This window comes from Canis lupus, chromosome 37, assembly GCF_003254725.2.
Source record: "Canis lupus dingo isolate Sandy chromosome 37, ASM325472v2, whole genome shotgun sequence".
In the NCBI taxonomy this organism is placed as follows: Eukaryota; Metazoa; Chordata; class Mammalia; order Carnivora; family Canidae; genus Canis; species Canis lupus.
Genome location: NC_064279.1, coordinates 22,817,668 through 22,845,006, shown reverse-complemented (window position 1 = coordinate 22,845,006; position 27,339 = coordinate 22,817,668). Strand labels below are relative to the sequence as shown.

The following is a 27,339-nucleotide window of genomic DNA, read 5'->3' as shown; positions in this document are numbered from 1 at the left end:
GCTGGCTCACAGAGGTGGCAGGTAGTGTTGGCAAGATGGTTCCTGTCTTTGTGGACTGTTGCTTAAATGTCTTTACAACATGGTGTTCGCCAACCCCAGGGAAAATTACCCAAAAAATTCAGGCTGAAGTTCAATGACTTTTATGATCTTGCCTCAGAAATCAACAGTATTTTTATATTTTATTGGTTACACAATATTATGATGGAATGATAACCTTAAAAAAAAAAGACAACTTCAGAAACTTTGATTTTGGGAGGAGGTAGATTAAAGACAATAGAAAGAGAGGATCTCTATATTAAGATGAAAAATGACAAAAGGTTTTAGTTGGCCACCGGGATCATCTCTATCAACAGTCAAGGCCACATGTGCAGGGTACATGAGGGTACCATTCTGTCCTCATGCGGGTAGACACTGGCCTCCCTCTGGGTCCTACTTTGGGTAATAAGCCTGTAGATGGAATGCTGGGTCCACTTTTGAACAGCAAACATTGATTACATTTTTATGCACCTCCAGAGGAGACGAGAAGAGATTGTGGATGTTATGTGAAACATTTTATCTAACATGAAAGGAAGAGTATGTACTAGTATTTATTACTCATATATGGGATCAACAGAAAACTTACTCATCCCCTCTATGATTCTAGGTCCCACACTGCAATTTGCTGTTTGCTTAGAAAGTAGACAAGCTTTTTAGAACTCTGACTAAAAGAAAGGCTGCAGGAATGGAATCCCCATGAGAAAACCAGTGAGACTGCAGGATGCTTATGCTAGTTAACTCTAGGATCTGCTCAGTTTCTCTGGCTTACTTGATAGTTTTTAGATGTTTCACACAATGTTTTGGGGATGAGCTGAGCTCTAGGAGGCAGAATGTTCCCTGTATTTCGTAGACTCAAATATTTGTGGGTAATGTTTGTCATGCTAGAGAGCTTATAACTAAGAAATTCAATACAACCAAAAGCAAAGAATCCAAGATAACTAAGGCTTAATGTTTTATTTTTTAAAAAAGATATTGTCAAATATCACATGTGATTTTTCACCTACACATAAGCAAACCATAAAATACTATGCAATGAAATCAGTGATGAAAGAGCCGAAGGTTTGTATGAGCAAGGATTATTCCCAGTTCATCGCAAGCCTCAATCACAACTTTGTCAGCAGCAGAACCAGAAGGAGCAGCAATGTAGGCCACACCACTCTGAGGGAAGAAGAGACACTGACTTTCAAAACACAATTTTATGTCAAGACATACAAAAATGAAAATCCCCCTCTAGAAAGCATAAGCTAACAATGATTCACAATGCAGACCGATTCACTCAGTTAAAACAGCAAAATAATAGGATCTGAGTTACTCGTACATCAAATGGAGAAGTAAAATAAATATTACTGATATATCACACTGCCCTAACTTGAATATAAAACTCAAAACTTAAACCAAAGCAGGATTCTAAAATAGTTTTTACATGATAATCAATTCTATGTAAATGCACATCAATACCACACTTACCCTTTTAGCTCTGTCTACATTATCCCTGAAAGGAAAGAAGGCGTCAGAGCTGATAGAAACTTCACTAAGTTTGTCCACCCATTCCTTCTTCTCTGTTTCAGTTAATAATTCAGGGACTTCCTCAAACAATGCCTTCCACTTTATCAAGTCTTCATCCTATGAGTAGGGAGGATGGAAAGAGGAGAGAAAGATTTTGGACATGACCTTTAGTACTTTTTGATGCAAATCAGAATGCCAGAAAGCAGTTGGGCATTTCTCCCAGGATTTAATTACAATGGCTCATTCCAGTTTACATCTCTAGAATCTTTTTTTTTTATGTTTTAACATTTCATTAAAGAAGAGTAATTCTAAGTGTACTAAACAAAGATTATACCACTTACTTTGTGAATCAGTTTATTTTAAATATATTTTGGTTTTTAATCTCTGCCTAAGTTAGATCTATTACTTTATATTCTTGTGTCAAAGCAAGCAAACAGATGATGATGGATGTTCTAGAACTATATTTACACAGCCTCAAGTCTATAGTCAGTCTTAACAGATGAATCAAGGTATGATTCATGGTATTCATATTTTTTAAAACGTGCTTCTATTTTGGATGGTATTTTGGCAAAACAATGTACTTTTAACTCCTGTTCTTAAAGCTTCTTCCAGAACTATGAACAGGATTTTGCTAGGTAATATTAAATAGGCAAATACAAATACTAAAGTAGAAAAGAGAATGGCTTATGTGTTAAGTACCTTATGGTTATAAGGCACACTCTTCAGGGACACTTATTAGGTCATGGATTCCTGTCCTTGAACTTGTAAGACAAGGTAGTGTGGTCCACTCACCCCCTCAGAAGACCCATCTAGAGTCTGATTACCAGACTTCTTTCATTTTCCATACAGGATTAAGCATTTGCTATGTCCAAAAATGGGGCTAATTTCTCTATTTTTGGGCTACTTGATAGCTGTAATTTTATGGCTCTTATAATGCCTTTTTCAAAATAGAAAATATTAGAGAACATGAAATGTAACAAAAATTATCAAAGGCAATGGTACAAAATGTGGGGAGAAGACACTGGTTACCTGCTATCAGACAACTGTATTTCATGCTGCATACACACCTATCATGTAGCAAGCATCATCAATGCTTGGCGCTTGGCACTAACCTCAGGATAGGTGAAAACATAGTCCCTGTCACCAAACGCTTAAAAATCAACAGGGGAAATACAACATATAAAACTAAACCAATGGTTATAATTTAAAAAGACAAGGAAGGTCTGTGGTGTCAGAAGGGATTAAGAAATGTAAAGAAGGTTAAAGATAGAAGACAATAAAGAATTGTTAAGAATGTAAAATTATAGACAATTAAAATTTTAAGAAAAATACCATTTTCTCTCAGTGATGAAGGTAAAGTCTGTTACAGAAACAGGTAAGCACACCAATATACTCCACCCACAAACCCAATGATAAGACTTTTACCTCGCCAATCGTTCCAGTAACATACTGATCAATGGCATTGGAGATTTCTGCTCTCTTCACTCCAGTTTTAAACTTCATTGAAAGCACTTGTGGATGATGTCTAAGCCACCAACAGTTTGCCTTATCCCCTGCAAGGCGTGTGCAGTGAATTCGAGATTGCTGTCCTGCTCCAATGCCAATAACCTGAAGTAGATGAACATTAGATGAATATCTCTTCCAACAACGTATTTTTCTTAACAGATCTTTGGTGTATATATTCCCCCAAATTTAGCAGTTTTGTGGAAAAAAATATGAGGCCAAAATACAAATTAATTTTAAGTCATTATATTTTATAGAAATTTATAACTGCTATTTTTACATTTTACCTCTTCTGTGACATCTGAACTATGGCTACTAATACTGTGGAAGTTTATAGAACTCTGGGATATCAGTAATGAGGCAGGTTTAGTGGACTTTCTTAGAACCAGAGTCAAAGGAGACCAGTAACCACAATCTCCCAAGTTTCCATTATTAGAGACAAGCTGTCTTTCAACAATCGACAATCAACTAAAATACTGAATTTCAAAGTATCTTCCAAGGCATATGCTAATTAATATCCACACTTTTCCTCCCCCACTTATGGGCCAAATAATTTAACAGATGCCAAGAGAAGTGCTCAAGACACTGTGAGAAGGGTTCCCACTGCTGCTGAAGCTATGGCAAAACCAGAACCAGGTTAGTTCAGAGTTAGGAGAGGCCCCAGTGATAAGCTAGCTCAGACCTGCATTCTATGGCTTAATGCACTAGGAAACAAGTTAAATATCTTGCTTAATGTAAGCAAGAAATGTTCAGCATCTTCATTGTGGCCGTGTTCATGTAGCTACATAATTTGGGAAAACTGCTCACAACTTGATACTTTAAAGAGTGAATTTTATAAATATATATAAATTACATCTTAGTAAACCGGATTTTAAAAGATCACATTAACTTGCATTCTGCCAATTCTTAGTAACCTTAAAAATACACATAAAAATACCCAACAAGCTGCAAATCATGGAATAATGGGTGGCAGTACTATCTCTTACTCTCTTTTCACTGGAAATACCACACTACTCAGGAGGAGGGGAGCGAATAAACTAGTTTTATAGCAGCTATTAGAGTCCCACCAATCCAAATATGTCAACTCAGTCTGAGCAAGAAGCAATACGACCAATTTTAATATGTCATTCCAAAGATAGTTTGTTGTCACTGCTGGCTTTAACAGTGCCCCATGATACTGAGTAAATACTGATAAACCCAGAAGAGAAAGACTGAGCAGATTTTCCTTTTCAAGCAGCCTAGGACCTGAGGGATGAACAACATTTTGTAAAATGACAGTCTGTCCAAAGTGTGTCCGAGCGCTTGGTTACCTGGCCATTCTTGGCATAGCACACGGAGTTAGACTGCGTGTACTTCACAGCAATGGTGGCTACAATGAGGTCTCTGAGTGCAGACTCTGGCAACTGAAAAAACAGAGGATGGTCAATTGCAACAGACTTTTGTAACTCTAAGTATCTTACGTGTTGTTTATTTAAACAGACCCATAATGTAGTTGTATCCTTCAAATGACAAGATGAAATGAATTCATAAAAAATTCTACTGTGTTTTACTGAAAAAACCCAATCAATAATCAACATACTTGTCATGGAACTCAGCAGTGCCTAATGCATCACAGACTCAGACTAATGCCATCTGTAGCTTAAGCCTGTTTACGCGGCATACTAGTGATGACATACCATATCTACTACCCCAAACTGACAAATACCTTCTTAACCACAGAACAAAAAAACATACATGAAAACATGATAAAATTTATGATCAGAAAAAACATCGAGAATAGTTTTCGGACATCACAAACAACTGTGATGTCCATACACAGCCAAGGCCATTCAGGAAAAAAAAAAATTAAAATCATTTTCTGCATTGTCTACAAAGTTTTAGGTAGAAACTATTCAAACATAGTTGTAAACTACCAGTCCAAACAGAAATCAATTAGCTACGTAAGTGAAAACCTGATAAATCAGACTTCATCAAAATGAAAACTTCTATTCTTGCAAAAGACCCTGTATTAAGAGGATAAAAAGACAAGCTACAAACTGGGAGAAAATATCTGTAAACCACGTATCCAAAAAATAACTAGTATCTAAAATATGTAAACACCTCTCAAAACTTAGTGACAAAAGCAATCTAATTAGAAAATGGGCAAAAGACACGAAGAAACGTTTCACTTAAAAGGATATACAGATGGCAAATAAATTATGAAAAAACACGCATCATTAGCCATTAGAAAATTCTAACTAAAATCATACCTAACTAATGAAAGGAGACAACATTAAAAGGTAGTAAGGATGCAGAGACCTGGATCACTCATATGTTGCTGGTGCAGAATGTAAAATGGCACAGGCTCTCTGGAAAATAGTCTGGCAGTTTAAAAAACTAAATATGCAATTGTGATACTACCCAGCAGCCACCAATTACACTCCTGGGTCTTTGTAACAGAGAAATGAAAACTTAAGTTCACATAAAAACCCATTCATGAATGTACCCTGAATAAAAATTATGAAAGGGGGAAAAGATTAGAGGTCACTCAAGGTTAAGGAGGGGGTGGAAGCAGGGCAGAAGTCAGTGTGATTCATGAGGAAACCTCATGGTCATGGAAATTTCTTTCTGTCCCTCGACTGTATCGGTATCATTAGCATGTACTAGAAAAAGCAGGAAACTACTACCAGGGGAAATGGGGCAAAGAGTACATGGGAATTCCTAACAGTGCAGGTGAATCTGCAATTTTTATCTCAAAATTAAAAACAATTAAAAAACAAGGTTAGAATTTAAGAGTTTATTATTCCAAGACAGTATTAATGTAGTTTATACTTTCCTATTTGTATCTGTTGAGTCACAAAATATACATTTTATTCTTTTGGTTCTAAGAAAGATTAACATAACCCAGCTTCCCTACAGGTCTGCCTTGAAATGTAACCCTGGTATTCTGAGTAAGGATTGAGGAGTACAAGACATTTCATGAGGTGGGGATGGGAGTGAGGGAATCCAGTCATATAAACATAACACAAATAGTTAAAACAAATTAAAGCATGATTTAAGAAAAATGGAAGAGGAAATAATTCAAGCATGATCACCAATGCTTATTAAAATACACTCCTGCTTCTCTCCCACTGTTCTAAACCTAAAAGGATTTTGAGGCTGACATGTTAACAAAACGCTGTTTTAAAAGAAGAGGGGGAACATAAATATAAAACTATCACTCTTATGCTTGAGTTTCTAAATTTCTAAATAAAAATACACATGAAACAAGTAGAGAGGAATTTAGATAAAACATGAATTAAAACCATATCTCCTTTCTTGGAAAAAAACATCCAAGTTAGCACAGCCAGGGCACAAAACCTTTCAGGGGCTAAATTATTGATCAGTCCAATACCTATTAACCTACAAGGAAAACTTACAAAAGTAAAAGCCTCAAGAGTTAGGCAGACCTGTCAACACAGGTACCATGGAATCTAGGTCAATACTAACTAGCCAGATTAATAAAGAAATACAACAACAAAAAAACCCCACCTCATGTTACTGTTAGCTGCTTAAGTAAGTAATGTTGGAAATAATGTTTCCATCTGAAAATCCCAGTACTTTATAGCTTTGACCAAAGGAGCAGACTGCATAGAATTTAAAGGTATTTCTACACATGACACCTACCTACTGTGTTCCTTTATTTCAGGGCACCATTAATTTTCAAAAATAAAAATGGAGGAGTATCTACTAAATCAACAAAGATCACATTCTCATTACCATATACTTATTAACAGACTGAACTCTTCCAATAAAGGTTTTAAAGCTTATTTTTAGCAATTCTACTTAAATCCTCAGGTGTCACATCTGGGAACAGCCGCATCTCCTCATGTTCTATTTCTGTTACAAGGAAGGACTTAAGCGACTAAACCTTTTCCAGGAACAAACAGAAAAACTCAACACTAAGGTAGTAAAATAGCAAATACTGAGAGACAAAGATCCCAGAGATAAAGGAAGTAGAAGAATTGAGTGTGACCATCTATGGTTTTTGCCTCAAGGTATTTTCCAAGTTACAAGGCAATAAGCTAAATGGTAAAAGGGACACTAACTAAACACCCGGTGCTTTCAGCAGGACAGGAGTGGACAATGAACAGACAGACCAGTCCTCACAAAGACTCAAGCCCAAATTCAAATCCTGCCAGAATAAAGACCATCTGACTTCCACCTGATTTGCCTGCCAAAAGTAGAAGTCAGTTCTTTTTAGAGGGAAAAAAAAAATACCATCCAGACACTAAAAATACGTGTACAGTTTTTTCACATTAAATGCCCAGCATTTAATAAAAAATACCAGATGTATCAGCAGATAAGACCACAAAACACTGTAGTCACACATCTTAACTACTAGGGGGGAAAAAAGAGCCAAAAAGAGCCAATGTTAGAACCAGCAAAAAAAAAAAACTTCAAAACTAAAGTTCCAAATAAGAGATTTCAGAAAATAAATACTAGCTCATCTGTTTCCATGTTATGAAACCTTGGGCAAATTTTTTTTTTTTTTAAAGATTTTATTTATTTATTCATAGAGACACAGAGACAGAATGAGAGGCAGAAACACAGGTAGAGGGAGAAGCAGGCTTCATCCAGAGAGCCCGATGTGGGATTCGATCCAGGGTCTCCAAGATCACTAAACCGCTGCGCCACCGGGCTGCCCTTGGGCAAATTTCTTAACTGTAACTTAGGTCACAGTTTTGTGATCTTTACAATAGAGATGAGTGCTCGCTTCGGCAGCACATAGACAACAGAGATGATAGTAGTCACTCACTCCCAGTATCCAGAGTGCTATGCATATTAAATGACAGAATACACTTATGTAAATGAAAAAGAATCATGCTATCACTCCAGGGATATGTCCTTCCTAAAGGATGACAGACAGCACCAGAGCAAAAATATGACCACAAAAAATGGTGATCATAGCACTGAAAATGGAAACAAAATATCGTAATACATCTATACACAGATTGCCACGTGGACTTTCAGATGAAGGTGTGGTTCCATATTTATTTAACTAGAAGCCTATTTGTAGCTTAGCACAGGGAATAAAGGCAAGTCAGAGAACAGAATTATGAAAGACATGATTCCACTTATATAGAATTGAAGATAAATGCCTCTATGTATGTACATACGCACAGAAGCTTCTGGTATGGTCATTTCTTCTTTTTTTAAGCTCTCAAACTTATCTGATAACTCAAAGATGAGCTAGACATTTGCAGATCAACCAGTTTTGAATATGAGTCTTAGTAAATACATAATCTTATACATATTAAAAACAAAGTTACTGAATTACTAGCATTCAGAGATTTTCAAACTTACATCTTTATTCTTGGTCACAATGTTGCTAAATAATGACCTGTCAATGACACCATTATTTCTCTTCTGACTTAAACGAAGACCAAAGAGAGTTCGAACTTCGTTTTCATCTGGATTGTAAGACTGATCCATCTAAAATGCAAATTTAGAGTCAAAAGTAAAACATCTACAATCTTCAACATTTTTCACCTAACTCATGTCCAAAAAAAAATAAATAAATAATCATTAGAGCACGGTCATATGCATTTTTTCTAATTTAGGCATGTGTAAGATCACTTTAGTATAGGTATAATAGATGGCCACACACCAGTACTTTTTTCCTTTTTAAAGATTGTATTTATTTATTCGAGAGAAAGGGCGGGGGGGGGGGGGGGGGGAGGCAACAACATAGGCAGAGGGAGAAGCAGGCTCCATGCCAGGAACCTGACTTTGGCTTCATCCCTGGTCTCCAGGATCACACCCTGGGCTGAAGGCGGTGCTAAACCGCTGAGCCACCCAGGCTGCCCGCACCAGTATTTTGTTCTAAAAAATTTTATAGGTTTTGCAACTCTGTGTTGTTTTGTAACAGCAAACATATTAAAACCAATGATTCTAGTGATAGCATTTCTGGCTATACTAACTGAAAGCACTATGGAAAAAAGTTAGATTTCCTTAAAAAAAAAAAAAAAAAAAACAGGTAGTGGCATAAAAAATAAATTCTAATTCTGCCTTCTTTCTAATAACGTATTATAAAAAATACAGAGGTAACACTTGATCTAAAAGGTTAAAAGGGGGAAAGCAGCATTTGGAGTCGAAGTCTTTGTTATTTGAAAGGAATATATGTCTTTTTTGGGTTTGTTTTTATTTTAAGTAATCTTTACACCCAACATGCAGATTGAATTCACAACTCTGATCCTGATATCAAGAGTCACCGACTCTACTAACTGAACCAGTCAGGCACTCCAGGAATATATGTGATTTGTTGCTATCTTCCTCTCACAAAATTTGAACTGGAAAGATATTAAGATGTAAAAATCATCTGTAAAGGCCACTCTCTCTGTAGATATTTTCCTAAACTCGACAGTATCTCTTCATTTATCCTTTGAATGACCTTTGCCTTAGAAAGCACTGAATTAGAATTTCCATTATATGGAGTTAGGATTCCACAAATTTTTTGACATCAACACTTTCTGTAAAATGGTATTATGAATTTCTATTTAACTCAAAGAACTCTTTGCTTTATTCATGTACAATTTTAGACTATGAGCTAGTTCCTAATAGATAAAAGCTAGTATAAATCACTAAGGAAAAATTTCAACAATTAGAAAAACAGGCAAAGAATATGGTCAAATACTTCATAAAAGGGAACTGAAAATAATCTTAAATATGAAAAGATGTTCTTTACCCCACATATAAAGCTGCAATGAGAAGTCATTTTTATCTATCATATTGATCAGATGAAAAAATTAAAGAACACAATGCTGGCAAAGGTATTAGAAACTGGCACCCTTCACATGCCCATTAAAACACAAAATCTGTTGGAACAACCTCAAAGAGGAACAGGACCTATCAAAACTACTAATACACACCAACCATGACCTGCTCCTAAGCTCACTGCGGTTTTGTGTACTAGCTAAGGATTGGTGACTGGCTACAGAAGCCACACAGACGTGGAGTAAACTTCCAGGACGGTTAAACTATGTGCATTTGTGTCAGTGGGAAAAAACAACAACAAAAAAGAGATAAAATTTTGCTGGAAAGTATCAACTATTTCAGGAAGGACGACCAAGAAATTTAAAATATTACTTTTTAAAGTAATAGAAGGGAAGGTTGGGGAGACTTCACAAATAACAGTTAATACCTTTTGAACAGGAGAAACCATACATATGTATTAACTACTTCCTTAAAAATTTTAAATTTAAAACTAAGAGAGTCAAGAAGCTCTCTCCCCTCATCCAAAACCCAAAAATCAACAGAAAGGAAAAAATAAATTTGGGATTAAGAATTAAAGAAACCTCAGCAAAGAAAGATAAATTAAAAGTTTCTAACCATAAACACTAATTATGGGGGAAAAGAAACACAAACTAAAAAAGCAAATTACTATTTAAACATGAATTAAACTAACCTGAAGAACACAGTAGTTCCCATTTTTCTTTTTAGAAAGTATTTTCAAAGCTTCATCTTCATAGCCTGGGGCAACAATACCATCAGATACCTGTAATTACATAAAACAATTTGTACTTTCAAAAATTAAGGAACGCTTGTTAAGCAATCTAAACACAATTATCTATCTTAATGCAGCAGCATTTTCTAGTTTCTACTTCCAACAGACAATGCTAACATCTAAACTCGGAAAAGCCTACATTCGAATACAGCTTTGCACAGCTAACCTTATCTCATTTGTTATCCTTTCAGTTTTACTAAAAATATACAAATGATTCACTCTAATACATGTACCTTAGGAAGAAAAATGATTTTTCACTATTCTGTTAAGGGAGTGGTGTTTTGCACTAGAAAGAACATGTTCTAGTTCCTACCAGGTAAAATTTTTTACCCTACCAGGCAAAATGACCTTAGGCAAAGCAAGTTCCACTAGAGCAAGACACGGGGCTCAGATTACATCTCTGCTAATAACCTTAGGCAAGGCGAGTAAGTCAACAGCAAGTCAAAGGGATCAGGTTTAACATCTGACAAGAAGAGTCATAGTTCATCCTACAAAGCCTTGTGCTATAACATAAAATGCAGCAGGTCAGCTCTACTGCGAGTGGGGATGGTAGTGGTCATGGGAAGAATCCCTAAAGCAACTAAATATTCTCAAGGCCACGTAGCCTTCATCTCTACCTATCTGTTTTCCTTCCAAGCTAATCTGAGCTACCTTCTTTTTTCTTTCTGTCTCCTCACTTAAAATCTCACCTTTCTGGAATGCCTGCTTGGTATTCAACTGATGGGGGTTAGCTTTTCAGAGTAGTTTATAATCTTCCCTTACACATCTCTTTTGTTACAGACCTACAGAGGTTTATAGGAAGGTTCATTATTACATCAATCAAGAGCGTATCCTATGATCTTTAGAAACAATAACTGGCATTAAGATAATGACTACTAGATAACATAAAAGGACTAAGTATGGGGATCCCTGGGTGGCGCAGCGGTTTGGCGCCTGCCTTTGGCCCGGGGCGCGATCCTGGAGACCCGGGATCGAATCCCACATCAGGCTCCCGGTGCATGGAGCCTGCTTCTCCCTCCTCCTGTATCGCTGCCTCTCTCTCTCTTTCTCTCTATCATGAATAAATAAATAAATCTTTAAAAAAAAAAAAAAAAAAGGACTAAGTATGTAAGTTAAAACCTAATAGCAAAAAAAAAAAAAAAAAGAAAAAAAAAAAAAAAAAAAAAAAAAAAAAAAAAAAAAAAAAAAAAAAAAAAAACCTAATAGCAAAATATCCATTTGAAATATTCATTAATCTCAAAATTACAATTCAGTCAAGGATTCATGTTCTACATAAAATATGAACATTCTAAACGATAAAAACTTAACCAACTTACAGATGGCGTTAATAAATATAAATTACGGTTTCAACAAACACTATGAATAAATAGAGCTTTACTCAGTTATGAATGGATCAATATATGTGAATGTCCACTAACCTCTCTGGAGATAATTTTGGCAGTAGGGACATCACAGATATCAGATAATGCGATAAAGTCACCAAATGAGGACATCCTATCAGCCCCTGCAAAAAAAAAATTAAAATGAGGTATGTATCACAAATACCCTTAACTCAGAAAGATGTTTAAAAAAACCCCTAAGGCGATCATAAAAAATCCATTTCTCTAAATCTAACTTTATTATGTAAGATCTAAATAATAGATTAATAAGTCATTTAACTGAAATAATCGTAACAAAGTATTCTTTAGTTTTACCCTCTAACAAAGTGTTTGGCAAACTTTTTCTGGAAGGGCCTGATAGCAAATATTTTTTAAGTTTTATAGGTACCTAGTCTGTTATACCTATTCAGCTCTGCAGTTGTAGAAATCAGTCACATCAACAAAGGAACATGGCCCTGTTTCAAACACACTGTATTTACAAAAACAGGTGGCAGGCTGGATTTATTTAGCGCATGCACCATAGTATGCTAGATGCTAGAAGGTCAATTGTGCTATCAAGTTTCTCTATGATCTTCCAAAAATGTTACAATATTCACAGGTTATTAACCTCATGAATTAGATATTTCTAAAACATATAGAATACAACTCTAACCAAATTCAGTGTAGTTAAAATAACCATATGATTTTACTCATATATTAATAAACAATACAAATGCATTCAATAGCCTAATGTGAAATTAGATGCACCAAATTCCACCTGTGTTTCCATTTATTACATGAAAATACGAACACATACTTTTGTAAACAAACTTATTCCAAGGCACCCAGAGTCATTCCTAAGTATTAATAAAAAAACAAGATAATTTGAAATCTGAAACAAAGATTATTACTACTTTATCTATTTAGGATAAAATACTTTTTTCTCCTTCAAAAACAAAGAAACAAGAACTTCATTACTGTTCTGACCTCTTGCTCTTGCATATGCAGTTGATATGGGTGTAAGGGTTTTATACAGATCATAGACCATGCAGACTTTGGCCTCATCTTCACTGAGTGGAATTCCAACAGCAGCACCTGATATAGAAAACCATAAAATAAATCCCCAAGTCTCAAGTTACTACTTGTCCTCTCCTAAATCAAGACAACATTTTTCTTAACATCTAGTCTATGCGGCATAATTTCTGGTGCCTGTGCCAAATTAAACAAAACATCTGGCTAGATAATTAGACACCAAAAATATAGTTGCAGGGGAGAGGGCAAATGGAATCTTTTCTCTCTGGCTTCTGAAAAGAACCACTGTATGAGTCAGCCAGCACCATGCATGTGTATGAAGCTAGTTTACTTCATTAAGGACTCTCGATCTCCACCCTGCTTGATACCACATACCATTTATTTCCTCCCTGTTTACATTAATATCAAAAGTAAATATCAAAGAATTATGTGTTAAGAGTTGACATAGAAGCAAAAAAGTATCTCATACAATGGGTATAAAAAGTTACAGATAAGGTGTCAATTCCATTTTCAACCATGTAGAAAAATATTCAGGCATACTGCATTAAGCCATTTTACTTTATTTTTTACACGTTTCTAACGCAAAAAAAAGTGATTTTCTCACAGTAATGTCATACAATTACATATATAAAAAACATGTACATGTTATTACCAGATTTTGTCCTATTACACTAAAACTGTTAACAGACTTCACAAAAGCAGTTTGAAACTTTAGAAAATGTCTATATTCACATTAGAACATGCCAATTTTTTCCAAAATAAAAAAACTGCATCTTGAACAGATTCAGAGCATTCTAGAGAGTAATGCTTTTTTACCTGCTGGGCTGACATGTTTGAAAGAGGCAGCGGCTGGAATGTCTAAAGCTTCTTTGAGTTCCTTCACCAGCTGCCAGGCATTCAAAGCATCGCACAAGTTTATAAATCCAGGGGCTCCATTTAGAACTACATATAGAAACATATATATAACACATTACCAAGCAGGATCAATAAAATCAGATATATGTAACATTTCTGAAAAAAAAAAAAAATACGTAAAGGCTGCACAAATGTTTTCAGAGGAGTATAATTAAAAGGCAAACACATATACACAAACATAAAAAAGAACCTGATGAAAAAAGAACAAAATACTAGAGCCTAAGCCTGCCTCACAAACAAGCAAGCAAACAAAAACTCAAACCACATACACACACTCACATACATAATGCTACTGGAGAAACCAAATCCAGCCAATCTAGAAATAAACCAATAGAGAATTCAGGAATGACAAGACCAGTGATCACCAGGGATCTACTTCAGTACAGAAGTAAGATAATATAGTCACGGCAATTACAGAGATAGTATAAAATCTAAGTTATAAACCTTGTCAACATAAGAACATTATTACAAACTAATTCAAGAGCTGTGGGTGGGAGAAAACAAGGGAAAAAATGCATTGGATTTTTCCTCTTTCATACCAGACTCACTAGGCTCTGCTTAAAGTTGAAATGTAGTTAGAAGGATTACAACTCCCAAAGTTTCTCATTGCCTATTTTCTTAACAATGGCAGGATTTTTTTTTTTTTTTTAGGGGCTATTATCTCTTGTGAATAAATTATAATCTGCACTTACAAAAAAAAAATGGTGACCATTTTTTTAATACAATTGCATTTTCTTGTGTTATCTTGGATGGCACATACTTTTAAAAATAAACTTCAACAAGTATTTACTGAGTGCCTACCACAGTGTTAGGACTGTGCTAGGTACTGGGGATATTATCAATGAATAAACTAGCCCCTCCCACAAAGAGCTTACAGGAAAGACAGAAAAACAAAACAGGCAATTAATTGTAAACAATAAAAGAAAATATTAGGTATTTATACAAATGAGTTGAAAACATGTCCACAGAAAAACCTGTACTTGAATGTTTTTAGCAGCTTTATTCATAGTTAAAAACAGTCTATTTCTGTTGTCTTTCAAGAGGTAAATGGATAAACCAACTAGAATATATCTATATACAATGCACTATTATTAAATAACAAAAAGAAATGTGCTTTCAAGCCACCAAAACCATGGAGGAACCTCAAATGCATATTGTTAAGTGAAACAAGCCAGCATGAAAGGCTATATACTATAGGATTACAACCTTATGATGCTATGGAAACAGTAAAAGTATGTGGCTGCAGGAGTCAGGAAGCTAGAATGCAGGGAATTTTTAGGTGATAAAGCTATTCTGCATGATACTGTCAAGGTGGATACATGACACTATACATGTCAAAACCCAAAGAATATACAACACGAAGAGTGAGTCCTAATGTAAACGATGGATTTTAGTTAATAATAATGAATCACTACTGGTTCATCAATTTCAACAAATGTACATTTTTAAGTAATGGAAGATATTAAAAGGGGAAACTAGAGAGAGGAGACTTCAGAGGGAGGGGATGTCTAGGAACTCTACTTTCTGAGAGATTTCTCTGTAAATGTAAAACTACTTTATAAAATAAAGTCTAAAAAAATAAAAAATAAAATAAAATAAAGTCTATTAAAAAAACAAAATAAGGATGCACCTTGGTGCCTCAGTTAAGCGTCAAACTTTTAAAAAATTTTTATTTAAATTCAATTTAACATATACTGTATTACTAGTTTCAGAGATAGAATTTAGTGACTTATCAGTGCATAGAAGACCCAGTGCTCACTGTATCACATGCCCACCTTAACGCCCATCACGTGGTTACCCTGTGCCCTACCCACCTCCCCTCCAGCAATCCTGTTTTCCAGAGTTAAGTCTCTTATGGTTTGCCTCCCTCTGTTTTCTTTTCTCATTTTTCTATCCCTTCATCTATGTTCATCCACTTTGTTTCTTAAATTCCACAAGTAAAATCATATGGTATTTGTCTTTTTCTGATTTCACTTAGCATAATACCCTTTAGTTCCATCCACGTTGTTGCAAATAGCATTTCATTCTATAGCTATAAAAAATAGCTAAGTAATATTCCACTGTACGTATACAGTGTTTAACTCATGATTTTGGCATAGGTCATGATCTCAGGATCATGGGATCAAACCCTGCATCAGGTTCCACACTCAGTGGGGAGTCTGCTTCTTTCTCCCTCTCTCCCCTTCTGCCCCTCCCTCTGCTCATACTCTCTTTCTCCAAAATAAATAAGTCTTAAAAAGAAAAGCACCTAAAAAACAGGTATCTTGACCAATATGAATGAAAGAGTTTTGAAAAAGAAAAACATGAAATTACATATAAGTATTTCTTGCCTCAGAATCTAAATGGGAAACATTATAAGAAAACGTAAAATAGTAATTTCTTATTTTAAGAAATTCTAAAAGTAAAAATCATACAAAATGTCAAGTTTCTAACTATTCATTCAATAGAGACTTAGAGAACATGTCAAGCAATATTCTAAGTACTGAGGATGCAGCAATGAACAAAGACAAGGTCTCTGCTCTCAAAGATGATTAATTGGGAGAAGATGATTAAAACATAAGTAAATGCAGCAAATAGTGCTGTGATAAAAGTGACAAGCAGCTACTTCATTCTGGGTGATCAGAGAAAGCTTCCCTGAGGAGGTGACTTTAAGGTGCGATGTAAATGACAAGCAAGTAAGACCTTGAAGACCAGAGCAAAGGCCACAGACACCAGGCCTGTGGACCAAACAGAAAACAGGCCCTGGGAAGCAGAGGACAGGGGAGTGTTGTCAAGGATGAAGACCAGTCAGATAATAGGGTCTGCAGGGCACACAGAGGCATCTAAGTCGGAAGGAGAGCCAACGAATGCTCTCAAATAGGGCATATCATCATCTGATTTTATGTTTATGATTACTCCACTGTGAATAGAAAAGACAGACAAAGCAGAGAGCAATTAGATTACTGCAGTCTGGGAGACTTCTGGAGTCACTGTGGAGGCTTCCACAGTGCTAGAAAGATTCAAAGTATAACTGAAGTAGCCTAATAATAGAACTTGATTCAATGGGGAAGGGGAAAGAAAAGTTTTTTTCACCATCTCCTCAAATCTCTGACACTGCTCTCTCTTCCTCCTCTCTCAGCAGCTAACAAGGAGAAAAGAAGAGACAGGAGTACCTGCATCTTCCCACCGTCAAATGTACCAACCAGTACATGAAGAAACCTGTCCTTGCCGTCACTCAAGGCCAGCCCTCCTACTGATGCTTGGGCCTTCAAGGCCTGCATACCCACAACTCTCTCCCCGGCCCCCTGCATCTACTTCCCCCTCTACCCAACATACAACATGCTCCAATTCCCACCTCGAGTAAAACAGAATAAAAAAGTGAAAAGCCTCTTTTAATTTTACAGACCCATGAAAGTCCTAATTAACCTTTCTGTTCAAAGAATTATCTTTATTATTGTTATTTCCTACTGTCATATTCGGCCCACTTCACTTGGGCTGCCACATCCATTATTCCAAGGAAATTGTTCTTGAAATTTTTCCTAGATCAAACAGTTGCTTTTCTGTCCTCAGCAGCATTCCAAACCAGTTGAAACCCAGCAGTCTTCCAGCCTTGTTTTTCCTCTGCTAGTTCCTCCACTGCTTGACCTCTTCTATGAAATCCATCCTGCCTGTCCTACATCTTCAAAATCATCTATATGCCAAAGACATTCCAAACTGTATCTCCCATCTGACCTCTCTGAGGAACCTGTAGTTATCTCAACAGTTTTTGCTCACATGTTCACCCAGCAGCTTAAACTTCAGGTGGCTATAAAAGACATTATGTAATTTATCTTCTCAATGTGAACCACATCGGATACAATAGGATACAATACAGAGAACGACCCACACACCCCCAGACACAGCAAACTAGGCCACATAACACACAGCCTTTACCTGTGATGGGAAGCTTGGGCTTCAGTGTGTATAACTGGGCAGGAGTTTGATGAGGGTTCATTCCATACCTCAAGGGCATTTGAGATATTCCTTTGCTATACTGTCTCCTGAAGTAATCTGAAATTGCTTCATCATATTGTGCCGTATGAGTGAAAGCCTACAGAAAATGTAAGATTTGTGAAACACCAGCAGCACTTAAAAAGGCAGAACAAGAGAGTTGTAGGTAGCACGTAGCAAACTATACTCCTTGTCACATACTTGACTGTGCAGGAAAGACACCCAATAACACGGAAAATCACAACAAATCATTCTCTTTCCAAGTCTCTTCCAATCTTTTCAACATTATACGTCTATAATAATAGGGTCTCTTCATTTATAGGAAAAGGATAGCCGCTCCAGGCAGATCCAGTGAAAACTGAATACCATGTGGTTTGGCAAACACTGCACTGGATAAAAGTGCATCCCTACCTTCAAGGCTAACTGGCGTCTGGTCTCCAAGGAGGTGTCTTTACTGTCAGAGCTCTGCATCTCTGTGGACACGGCCACATAGTCCTCGGGTTCACATACTACTGTCACTCGAGCATGGTTTTTGGCCGCTGCTCTCAATAGGGTTACTCCACCTTGGGAGAACAAAATACAATTTTTATATTTCCATATCAGTTTAATCTCTTTCAAATAAAGTCACTGTACACACACTTCTACTTTAATTCTTGACTTAAAAAACAAGGAAAACATACCCCAGGTGAATCTCTATACAATTAAACAGCTTAGAAAATACAGATGAATTAGTCATCCCAGAAGAAACTGGGAGCAATAATGATTTTCCACTCCCCCAATTTTCTGATTCTCAGTGAACCTATTTTAAAACATAAATAGTGCTTGGGGTATGGGGGTGGCTCAGTTGGTTAAACATCTGACTCGTGATTCCAGCAGAGGTCATGAGCTCAGGGTTGTAAGATCAAGCTCCACATCGGGATCTGGGCTCAGAGTGGAGTCTTGCTTGTCCTCCCCCTGCGCGCACAGGCTCTCTCTCAAATAAATAGTATCTTTAAAAAATATATAGATAGTAACAAAAATAAGTAAATAAAATGTAAGTAATCTTCCCGTCAGTCTTCAAATATGGTTTTGCTGACTTACCAATATCAATCTGCTCAACAGCCTGTTCAACAGTTACATCTGGAGAAGCCACAGTCTTCACAAAGGGATACAGATTACAAACGACAACTCTAAACCAAAAAGGAATTTAGCTGTTGTTAGAAATGCAAACTTATGGGGTTTACATATAAATCACTCGCTAGCTTTAATGTGATCAGAGTCTAAAGATCTAAAATATAAACTATAATCCTAACATTTTAGAATTCTAAAAAAAAAATATATTGAAATGTCAGGAGCTCCCACTGTTGTACAACACAGGTAACTAAAAGTGGCTTTGATCAGCAGGTGCTCTCACAACATTATCTCCTCCAAATCATATTGCAATGTTACTGCCTGGATAAACTTAGCTACCCATTATATAATCCAGCTATCAATTTTTTTTTTTTTAATTTTAACAAATGTAAAATACAAGGCTACAAACAACATCCTCAGTTTGGAATATAATCTCTTTTATCTACAACATTCAATTTTAGAATCTATTTCTAATGGGTCACATACAATGATGAACAATGACAGACCATTCTAAGTGAAATACGTTTCTTTGCTTGTTTTGTCTTCAGAGAGATCATATACAATGACATTAACAGGCATGCCAAAAGAATAATTTAAAATACAGAACTAATCTAAAATCAACAACCAGTAATAAAGTAGAGTTCCATGCCAAGGCCTGCAACGTGAGAAGCTCTGTGGGCAAGTTCACTCCCAGTGAAATAAGCACAACTGGTAAAAACCAATAAAAAAAGGAACAAAAGATAAGGGGAAAACACTTCCCAAGGCCTATAATCCTGATAACAAAACCAAACAAAATGTCACAAGAAAAATAGACACCAGTATCTTATGAATAATGACACAAAAATCCTCAACAAAATACTACCCAAACTGAAAACAACAAAATATAAAGAGGCATACACTGCATCCAAATCTGGTTTACCCCAGGAATGTAAGGTTGATTTAACGTCTAAACACCAATTAATATAAGAGCTTATGTTCATAAAACAAAGGACTGAAACTACCTGAGCATCTCAACAGAAGCACAAAAAGGATTTGAGAAGACTGAACATTCACTCATAATAAAAACACTCAATAAATAGAAGAGAACTTGTTCAAAATGATAAAAAGCATTTAAGAAAACCCCCCAAACCTACAGCTAACATTATATTTAAAGGTGAACTATTAAATGTTTTCCCCTTAGATCAGTTGCAAGACAAGGATGTCTACCCTCACCACTTCTATTCAACACCATACTGGAGGTTCTAGGAAAGTCAATTAACAAAGAAAATTAAGTAAAAAGCATGAAGATTGGAAAGAAAAAAGTAAAGCTATTTCTATTAAGGAGATGACTAGATCATGTATATAGAAACTCTTAAGGAATTCAACCAAAAAAACTATTAGTACTTAGTTCAGCAAGGTTGTAGACATATGATTAACTGAATATACATACATGAGCAATGAAAAACCCAAGGTGAAATAAGAAAACAATTTTACTAACAGTAGCATCAAAACAACAAAAACATAAGACGTATGCTAAAAAACATAAACCATTGTTGAAAGAAATTTTTTAAAAATCTAAACAAATGAAAAGATATCCCAGTTTATAGACTGAATATTTAATATTAGAATGGCAACCTCCCCTAACCTGATACAGATTCAATCCAATCTTTAGGAAATTCCAACTTTTTGCAGAAATGGGCTAGATGACCCTCAAATTCATGTTGAAATGCAAAGGACCCCAGATACCCAAAACAATCCTGAAAAAGAACAAAATTGGAGGACTCACACATCTCAATTTCAAAATTTGTCACAAAGATACAATAATGATGTGGTGCCAGCATGATGACAGAGATATAGTTCAAGTGTGCCAAGACCACTCACTGGGGGAAGAAGTTTCTTCAACAGACGATGCTGGGACAACTGGCCAGCCACATTCAGAAGAATGAAGTTGGACACCCTAATTCACACTCATATATAAAAAGTAAAAGAAATCAAAGACCTAAGCATTAGAGCTATAACTAAAAAACTTGTACAACTTCACTATCTTGATTATGCCACTGCTTCTTAGGTATAATACCAAACGCATAGGCAACAAAAGAATAGATAAAATGGACATTACCAAAATTTAAAGGTTTTATGATGGTCAAAAGACACCATAAAGAAAGGACAATCCACAGAATGGGATAAAATGAACTCTTATAATTCAATAAGAAAATGATAAATAACACGAAGTTGGGCAAAGGATTAGAAAGCACGTTTCTCCAAAGGTATACAAATGGACAATGAGCACACAAGATGCTCAACATTACTACAAAATGCCAATAATAATCACAATGACATGCCACATCATGGGTAACCTATGTTGGCGAGGATGTGGAGAAACTTCCTACACTACTGCAATATAAAATGATGCAGTACTTTTGAAAATAGTCTGGCAGCTTCTGGAAAGGTTAAACATACTTATCAGATGACCAGGAATTTCACTCCTAGGTATGTAACCAAGAAAAATGAAAATATATATCCACACAAAAACTTGTACATGACTGCTCATGTTTGCACTGTTTCTAATATTCAAAATGTGGAAATAATCCAAATGCCCATCAGCTGATAAACCGATAAATAAAATGAAATATACAATGGGCTATTTTTCAGTAATAAAAAGAATAATAAAGTACTAAGACATACAAACATGGATGAACCTTCAGAATATGTTTAAGAAGTCAGTCACAAAGGCCCACATGTTATATGATTCCATTGGTATAAAATGCTATGTATCAATAAATCTTTATACACAGAAAAGACTATGGTTTCACAAGGCTAGAGTTTTTGGGGGAAATGACGAATGAATGCTAATGGGCATGGGACTTTTTTGGGGAGGGTTGATGAATATGTTCTAATATTAACTGTGGTGATGGATGCCCAACTCTGAATATACGGAATACCACTGAATTATACATTTTGATTTGGGAAATTATATGGTATATGGGTCATATCTCAAAAAGTTGTTATATGTATTGAAAAGAAAGAGTGTATTTTTATGCAAATAACTATGTTGTTACAACTATAATTGTTACCAAAATTTAGGTCATAACTTCCTACAAAAATAAAGGCTTGTTTTGTTTTGGTTTAGCTTAAGTATGAACTTTGGTAACATAAACTCGGCAAAATTAAAAATGTTTATGTAGGTACAATGTCACACAGAAGGTACTCAATGGTTTATAAGTGAATAAATAGGAAACTAAACCTAATGTTAATTTTGGTCTTAAAAGGGGAGGGGGCACCAGGTTTGGCATACACATTGTCTTTGATCCTTAATGCATTAAAAATTTACCTTCCAATTTTTACCTTATAAGACTAAAATCAAGTCTGGCCATGTCAGCATTATCTTCTGGGATATTACGAGCCAAGATTCCTAATTTGACAAAGTTAAGTATTAGGTTCAAAAAACACATCAGAATAAGGTCCAAAATGGACCCATCAATCAAGTTAAAGCATCTAATGACTGCCTAATCAAGAAGACAGCAGAGTTAAAAATTTAGATTAGCAAGTATATTTAAAAAGCTTTTCTATCTTTTAAAGATTTTTATCTTCAAGTAATCCCTATACCTTAGACTTACAACCCTGAGATCAAGAGCCATACACTCTACCAAGTCAGCCAGGCTCCCCCCAGGCTTACTCACCCTTTTTAAGCAACATAATGTAAAAGAATTTTCACGTAACTGTTGCCAGTTCCATTAACCTACATGCTCCCGTTGGTAAACGGCTTGTCTGATGATCCTCAGCCTAACAGCCTTTAGTTCTGCTGAATTTTACTATAACTTGTGAAGTAGCAATATACTGGTTTCTCACCATTTCTGGTCGCTACATAATTTGGTGTCTCAAATGAGCAAATTAAAACACTCTGAAAAAGAATTCTTTTGAAAGTCAGTTACAAGGGTGCCTGGGTAGCTCAGTCAGTTGAGTGTCTGACTTGTGATTTCAGTTCAGGTCATGATGTCAGGATTCTGGGATGGAGTCCCTTGTCTGTCTTGCATTCCTCACACAGTCCACTTGGGATTCTCTCCCTCCCTCTACCCCTTCCTCCACTCATGCACATGTGCATGTTCCCTCTCAAATAAATCTTTTTTTAAAAAGTCAGTTACACTGTGAGACTTCATTTTAAGTTGAATTGTAATAAAAGTCTTCTCACACAGGAAACTGAAACACTTTCATTAGCTCCAGCAGAAAGTATCACTCTAAATTAGTTATCAAGTCAGGACTAATAGCAAGCAGAGAAAAACCATGTGAATCCATCACGTAATAAAGCAAACTAGATTTTAAACAGGTTCTAACATATTATGAACGTTAGCAGCAAATGTGACAAAACCAATATAGACTCTCAGATAATTTTCTGAGTTTATGACCTGCCTTCTTCCTCATTTATTCTACAAAGTAATCAACCAAAATATTCCTGAAGACCACAGACTGTTTTAAATGAAGGCAGCACCAATCACTTACCAGCATGGACTGCAGGATGCAAGGTTTTCACACGTCCCCCTAACATTTCAGGAAATCCTGTGAGCTCAGAGACATCTCTGAAAACAGATGAACAGAATATTGCTGTTCCTGCTGAACTAACATTTTATTACACTATTAAAGCATCTTCCAACATTACATCTTTTGTTCTCATTTGGGGGATTTTTCAGAGCCTCAATGTTCAGAATTCAGAAACTGAATCATAAGCCAACCATTCAGCTGAGAAGTAATTTTACAATATATACAAAAGACACTAAAAATACATCTCAGAAAGAGACTGAAGTAAAAACAAAAATTTAGCTTTATGATTAAACAAACATAAAGACAGCAAATCAAATGAGTGGAAAAATAAAAGACTGTTTTAGTAAGGTGGTGCTAGTATTGGAATAATACTGGTTTAGCCCACATAAAAATAAAGTCCCAATGAATCAAAGGTTTGAGTATTAAAAAAAAAAATCAAAGAACTACCAAAATTCAATATATAATATGCTCAAATCATTAAACAAAATACTAGATGTCGGGATCCCTGGGTGGTTCAGCGGCTTAGTGCCTGCCTTTGGCCCAAAGCTTGATCCTGAAGTTCCAGGGATCGATTCCCACATCAGGCTCCCTCCATGGAGTCTGCTTCTCCCTCTGCCTGTGTCTCTGCCCCTCTCTCTCTCTCTCTGTGTCTCTCATGAATAAAGAAATAAAATCTAAAAACAAACAAAAAACCCCAAAAAACAAAATACTAGATGTCTATACAAAAATGTTAAAAGTTTTATACAGAACAAAATAAGTTGGGGAAAAAATTGTAAAATATGACAACGGGTCGAATGCAAAACAAAACTTAAATATTGATTCAGATCACCAAACTGGCATGAACTCCCCAACCGTAGCCTGATTTACAAGCAAATTTTAATGACACGAAAAAATGTCAACAATATGTTAGGCGAACAAAATCAGGAAGCAAAACTATCTTCTATATGTGCTATAAATTAAATATTAAAAGACCAGAAGGAAGCATATCAACATGTTAAACAGAATTATAAGCTATTTACTACCTTCTTTATAATTTTCTACATTTTTCAAATTTTCTACAACTACCATTGTAGTAAAAAAAAAAAATTTAAAGCAGCAAATTCCAACAGGACATAGAATTTCCTGGGTAGAGTCTCCTATTAAGAAGCATTTGCAAAAAAAAAAAAAAAAAAAAAGAAGCATTTGCAGATGACTGGTATCTGACCAAGGGCTCACAGTATTTTCAACATCAACTAAAAACTGGCAATATTATGGCATCCAATTAAAAATTCCCTTTCCTGGCATCCAGGAAATAAAATCCAGTTTCTCGAGGATTACTGCTAAAAATAGAGAAGACATCTATTTTTAGAATGCGAAACCACGTGGGGTAATCAAAAAGTTTGTTGCTCCTTTAGATTTCAGAATTTGCACGCAACCGCAATTTGCGGTCTTCCAACAATTCTCTGCAAGCTCACTGCTGAATAGTCACCAATTAAAATCCCATCAGTTCACCTCACACCTCCAGGTTAACTTCCTTGGATAAAATCTTGGTTCTGTAATTTTACTAGCTGCGTTGGCTGTATGAACTTGGGAAAGTTATCTACTACCCTCTTTGTGCCTCAGTTTCCTTTTTTTTTTTTTTTTTAAAGATTTATTTATTTATTCATGATAAGTCACACAGAGAGAGACAGAGAGGCAGAGACATAGGCAGAGGGAGAAGCAGGCTCCATGCTGGGAGCCCGACATGGGATCGATCCCGGGTCTCCAGGATCGCGCCCCGGGGCCAAAGGCAGGCGCCAAACCGCTGCGCCACCCAGGGATCCCTCAGTTTCCTTACCCATTAAATTTATTTCCTTATTTATAACACTACCTACACTGAAAAGTTATAGTAAGGGTAACAGGAGTGTGCACGTAATGACGTGGGAACAGTCTCACACTTTAACGGGAGAGGAGTACATTTACATTCCCAGTTTTTAAGAAACACGTTAACTATAACGCGTAAGCGAGGAATGGGTAGAAGTACACATCAGACTAGACTCAAGAGCTGTTAAGCTTTTAAACTGGGGAATGGATATGCAACAGGAGGGCTCATTACATTCTTCTACTTTGGATTAGGTCTGAAATGTTTCTCTTATAGTTCAGTTCGGTGGAGGAAAAAAAAGGGCTGTAGAAGAGCGGCTTGCTTAATCTGGAGGGTCCAACTACAACAGCATCCAGCACGCTCCAAAAGAAAGAACAGTCTAGAGTTTTTTCGGATCCTCGCCCTGCTGCTCTTCAGAAAAGGCTGACCTGTCTTTCAGGATTCTTGCACGGCTCTTGGGAGAACATCAGGGAGCAGACACAAAAAAACTTTGCAAGCTCTACAGCATTTATTTAATAAACACAGTTAGGCATCCTCGCCACGTGAACTCGACAAATCCAGGAAGAGCTGCGGACTGCCCACGGAAGGCAGGACAGGATTCTAGGCTAAAGAGGCAATCATCTGACCTAGAGGGCGAGCGGCAAAAATGTTTCACGTGGCAGCAGAAGCACACGGATCTCTCACTCCTACTCTACAATGTGTTTCAGGAGTGGGCCTGTATGTCCTCCTGCTGGTGTCCCTGCCGTTCCTTAGAGCGGTCGGCCCCTGGGCCCTTTCGGTCTGGCACCCCGAGTAGGTGGGCACCCCCTCTCCCGGCCGGGATGCCAGCTCCGGGGGTGCGGGATGGCGGCCCGATCGACCTTTCGCTCCTTCCTTCCTTCTTCCCGTCGCCTGGCCAGGTAACGAACAGCTTGCGGAGGAGGGAACCCCAGGCAGGCCGGTGCCCCTCAGGTCACGGAGAGCCGGGAGGGGTGTTCCTGGGCCCGTGGGCCCGTCGACGGCTTGGCGGCAGGGCCCGGCGGAACAGGCCGCGAGCGCCTCGGGAGGGGCGGCGCTTGGGGCTTTCCCTCCGCCCACATTACTCCGCCCTGGGAAGGGGCGCCGAGGGCCGGGCCCCTGTGGGCGCCGCAACCCCAGACCCCGCCCGGGAGCTGCAGCGCGGGCCGACGGCTGGGGCGGGGCGGGCCGGGCCGGGGTCCTGCGGGCGGGGCGGGCGGGGGCGGCACGTCCCCACGCACCTGGCGCGAAGCCCGAGCGGCGCCTTACCTGACCGCCAGCCCGGCATCCCGGAGAGCTGTCGCGGTCCCTCCGGAGGCGAGGAGGCTCAGACCCACAGACGTGAGGCTTCTGGCAAATTCCACCAGGCCCGTTTTGTCAGAGACGCTGAACAGGGCTGCAAAGGAAGACGTTTCCCCGTCAGCCGCGGGAAGTCCGCAAGGGCCCGGGCTGGCGGGGTGCGGAGCGGGTCGGCCCGGAGGGGGGTCGGCCCGGAGGGCAGCCGCCAGGGACCCGGCCTCCCCGCCCCCGCCCCCGCCTCCCTCCCGGGTCCCGGGCCTCCCCCGCGTCAGGCACCTGCCGGGCCGCCATGGCGGGCTCGGGGCGCCGCGGGCGGGGCTCGGCGCGGGCGCGCAGGGCTGCGGGGCGCTCACCGAGCTGGCCGGGCGCCATGGCTGCGGGCGGCGGGGTCGGGCCGAGCGGGGTCGGGCCGAGCTGGGCGGCGGCGGCGGCGGCGGCGGAGCCACGTGCGGGGGACGGCGGGCGGCGGGCGCGGCGGGAGCAGGGGGAGGGCGCGCGGCGCGGTCACCTGACCCGCCACGTGACCCGGAGCCCCGCCCCGCCCCGGCCGCCGGGGGCCCAGGCCTGGAGCCGAGGGAAGGGGGGGCCGCGGGGGGAGGGGCAGGGCCCTGCGCCGGGGGCAGCCGGTCCCCAGAGGCGGCGCCGCACCCCCAGGGTCTAGACGTAACCGAGCAACCCCCGGAGGGGTTCCCGCCCCGGACAACGGAGGGAGCGGCTGGGCCCCCATCTCCTCC

The 27,339-nt window shown here is 38.2% G+C and overlaps 1 protein-coding gene across 1 annotated transcript; it reads right to left on the bottom strand.

Moving 5' to 3' along the window:
* Positions 1–975: 975 nt before the first annotated feature.
* ATIC (5-aminoimidazole-4-carboxamide ribonucleotide formyltransferase/IMP cyclohydrolase) lies at positions 976–27,094 on the bottom strand. The gene is made up of 16 exons (XM_025441725.3): positions 26,959–27,094; positions 26,576–26,702; positions 23,431–23,507; positions 22,279–22,345; positions 18,925–19,013; positions 18,256–18,407; positions 17,788–17,944; positions 13,777–13,902; positions 12,916–13,023; positions 11,989–12,074; positions 10,472–10,561; positions 8,371–8,499; positions 4,356–4,448; positions 2,968–3,150; positions 1,504–1,659; positions 976–1,194 (listed from the first exon to the last, which is right to left on the bottom strand). The coding sequence occupies exons 1-16, from the start codon at positions 26,975–26,977 to the stop codon at positions 1,075–1,077; spliced, it is 1,779 nt and encodes a 592-aa protein (XP_025297510.1). The 5' UTR covers positions 26,978–27,094; the 3' UTR covers positions 976–1,074.
* Positions 27,095–27,339: the final 245 nt, after the last annotated feature.

Excerpts from the sequence above, each read along its gene's own strand:
- ATIC (XM_025441725.3), bottom strand. Across the intron at positions 23,508-26,575 it reads GATGCCGGGCTGGCGGTCAG|AGATGTCTCTGAGCTCACAG; the intron begins GTAAGGCGCCGC and ends ATCTGTTTTCAG. Across the intron at positions 8,500-10,471 it reads GGAACTACTGTGTTCTTCAG|ATGGATCAGTCTTACAATCC; the intron begins GTTAGTTTAATT and ends TTTGCATTTTAG.